General features: G+C 36.5%; 1 protein-coding gene across 1 annotated transcript in view; it reads left to right on the forward strand.

Annotated features, from left to right (window-relative positions):
* Positions 1–3,070: 3,070 nt before the first annotated feature.
* The window catches only part of LOC118740707 (S-adenosylmethionine mitochondrial carrier protein homolog), a 1,419-nt gene continuing 869 nt past the window's right edge, over positions 3,071–3,620 (forward strand). The window contains exons 1-2 of the mRNA XM_036472357.1: positions 3,071–3,252; positions 3,319–3,585. Coding sequence (XP_036328250.1) covers positions 3,184–3,252; positions 3,319–3,585 — 336 coding nt within the window. The 5' untranslated portion in view covers positions 3,071–3,183. The remainder of the gene's footprint in view (positions 3,253–3,318; positions 3,586–3,620) is intronic.

Here is a 3,620-nt window from a genome sequence, read left to right on the forward strand (position 1 = left end):
TAATAAAATGTAAACAACGGGATACAAGGAGGTAATTGCGCTTCTTTTTATTATGTGTATGTAGAAAAAAGCTCGTTTAGTGGTGCGATCAAAGGCATCACTTAATTCAATATAATGGGTCGATTATGGATCGCAACGTAAGCGCAGTTGTGTTGCCGATTGGCAACGCCACTGAAATGAAAATGTATATTATCAGGCAGGTTGAGCAATTCACTTTCGAGTGAATTTCAATCAAACTCGCTTTGAATTAAAATTGGCAGGAGTTGAAATTCAATCGGAAGTGAATTACAGAGCCTGCCCGTATGAATAGCAACTATAGTTAAGTTCTATAAAGTTGAAGGAAATAAAATTTTGAAAAACCAGCAACTAAGACTTGAATGTAAATAAGCTGAAGAAACAGTTGAAAAAAGAAATACTCCATCAAAATTTCTGCGGCCACTAAAAAAAATGCAGTTGCCAATATAGCAATTCAGCTGCCAGTTGCCATCTGTAATACCATTTCAGCCATTGGCTACCCAACTGAAGTTCGGTTGCAATCCGTAATCGACCCATAAACCTTCAACAATCAACAAGTGAAAGTATCATGCTTGGAATAATTCTGGCCTTGAGTGGTTTAACCGGCCGTCTTCACATGCTTGAAAATCTCGCTTGCGTTCTGCTTTTTTCTCTCGCAAGCGAGATAGAGTTTTGTTGACTGGGCATTTGACAGCATACTTTTTCATTTGTAAAATGTCGCCAAACAAGAAGGTTCAAGCCTGGTAGGCTCTTAAAAGTTTGAGAAAATTAGAAAATCTGCATAAAGAGATTTATACTATTTTCAAATGAAAAATGGCTGCCTCTTAATTTGTAATTGCCTCCAAAATAAACGATGTTGCTACTCTGAAGAATTCTGCGAAATGAGAACATAGCTGTCAAACAACAAAAATGACAGTTGAAAGCAAGCGAGAGCTCGCATACCGCTCGGTATGCGAGAAAAAGCATGCTTCGTACTTTTTGCGGTCTGCACGTGCGGTTTCTCGCATGCGTCGTCACGCAAGCGAGATTTTCCATCACGTGAAGACGTCCGGTTAATTTCATCGGCGGTTGGGTAAGGCGGCCTTTACACGGGTCGATTGTAAAATCGTCTGAGGAATCGACCAGCCGAAACACGTACATTTTACGGTTGAAAAAAAAAAAAAAAAAAAAATTTTTTACATTTTACGGTTGAATTGCGTTCCCACGACAGTCGGGTCTACGTAACCGGAACGACCCAGATTTATATCTGGCCAAGGACTGTCACTCCAGCAACACTCCCCAAAAGTCTTTGGGGAGTTTGTATGCTGTTACAACAACAACGGTTGAATTGCGATTTAACATCTGATTATGCATACATTGCATAACTTTGCACAACCACTGCAATTAAAATGTCACTTAAGAAAATAACAGCAAAATCTAAACTAAACAGATCGCTAAGTTTTTACAAGTTTTGCTAATTTCTGGTTAATGGAATGTATACAAAATAATTGTTTGAAACTTATGCGAAATATGCATAATCAGACCCTTACACTGTCCGATTTTGTTTGAACGATAATAGTTTGTATTCTTAAATCATTATAAAGGTCCTTGTAGTAGGTCGATAGAGTAAACTGCGTTGGATTTCAAAATGAAGATTTATTCCCCTGGCTTCTTGATACATAACTCAAAAAGCAAACGCGAAACATATTTTTTTTTGCCATGAATATTAAAAAACAACCCAAGGCAAACTGCTATACCCGAATGTAAAGTAGCAAGTTTTGGGATTAATTAAAAACGCCTATAATATACTTACTCGATAACTTGTAATTACGATATTTTTACTTAATGTTTGAGGTTCACATATTCAAAATAATGCTTTCAATTAGCATTCACTCACTGTTCTACCAATGTGCTTACACTTGAACATTGCTTGAAAGCAATTGTTCTTTCAAGGCGGTAGGCAATTTTTCGTTCAATTTCTCAGATGTCGATAGCTTTTGTAATTGAGTTTTTATGTGCAGAGAATTGTGTTTTTGGTTATGGTGAAATTATACCATTTTTTTGTATTTTATTATTTAAATAAATAAATAAATAAAAAAATATTTTTGGTGTTCTTTGATTTGGTTGATTTTTGAAAACTCATACGTGCTATTTCTTGGTGAGTTGTTTATTTTTTTTCTTTAATTTAGATACTTATTTCAGCTTCCCTAATGAATTTACGTACTCAAAAAAAAATTAAAACAGACTGCAGAAAAACGGTTGAAAATGCGTTATAAATTTTTTTTCGAATAACTCGTCAAAAAAATCATCACGTGCAACCTGCGAAATTGCAACGTTGTGTAAGGGTAAAGAAATTGGTATTCATTCGGCGCATCCTGTACTGATAAGGAAACAGCTGATTATCGCCAGCAACAGACGGCCGGAAAAAAACGAGTGCGACCAACTTCAAGACAGCCATTGAACTATGATCAGGGTTGCCAGACCTAAAATCACGAAAGGGGTACATATAAGAACAAATTGAGGGACTTGGGATAGAACTAATGGCCTGTATGTAGCTCTCAAGAAAACGGTCAAGAAAAGATTGCAATTATTTCGTGTGTGTGTCCAAGGAATTTTGAGGTTTTTGATACTTCACAGCCTGTTGCCTCACTCCATCCTCAAGAAATAATGGAACGGGCATTTATTTCTGTTGCAAACCTGGGTTGCCTTGTGCTCTTTTTTCACAAAAAAAAACTTTAGAAAATCGTAGTAGAAAGCGTAGTAAAAACAAAAAATTGATTTATTCGCTTAGGGAACAACAAAACCGTTCGAAAATAAAAATTCAATATCACCATCAAATTTTTTATTTAAATATTTACAATGTTTTTCAAGAACATTTTATTTTTTTTATTTTAGAAAAATTGTTTTCATGCTTTAGCCAAAACTATAAAACTAATTAAAACTTTCGGACTTAATAAAAACTTTAGAAAAATGCAATACTTGTTTGCTGATTGCTTTTTCCCATACCAAAGTAAAAATGGAAAAAGCCCTCAACCGCCACTCCACGCCCCGAATGAGGAAGGTTTGGCAACCCTAACTCCGATTGGTTTTCATTCGATAAAAAAGGTAGTTGTTAAGTGGAAGATGGAGTTGCTGGATAACTTTTAAAATAAAATTATTTGCAACTGGCTAGCAGTTAAGTGTAAGAAAATGGAAATAGACGGCAGCAAGGAAGTGGACCAAATACATCCGCAGTATTCATTTCTGCACTCACTAGTGGTAAGCACACAAATTAAAGAAAATATAGCATAATCCAAACGAAATCAAGAACTCTTCCTTTCATAGGCAGGGGGTGTAGCTGGTGTGGTTGTTGATATTGCGCTTTTCCCCATCGATACTGTTAAAACGAGGCTGCAAAGTGAATTGGGTTTCATGCGTGCTGGCGGCTTTCGTGGCGTTTATAAAGGTTTAGCACCCGCTGCTGCTGGTAGCGCACCAACTGCTGCGATATTTTTCTGTTGCTATGAAGGTTTCAAGCGTTATTTCAGCACTACTACCGGTGTGATCAATTCACCTTACGTACACATGGTTTCGGCATCTTGTGCTGAAGTTGTAAGTGGGAGGTTATGAAATACCTATTACATATA

This window comes from Rhagoletis pomonella, unplaced genomic scaffold (genome assembly GCF_013731165.1).
Source record: "Rhagoletis pomonella isolate Grant_MI unplaced genomic scaffold, Rhpom_1.0 Rhpom_scaffold_00001, whole genome shotgun sequence".
NCBI lineage: Eukaryota > Metazoa > Arthropoda > Insecta > Diptera > Tephritidae > Rhagoletis > Rhagoletis pomonella.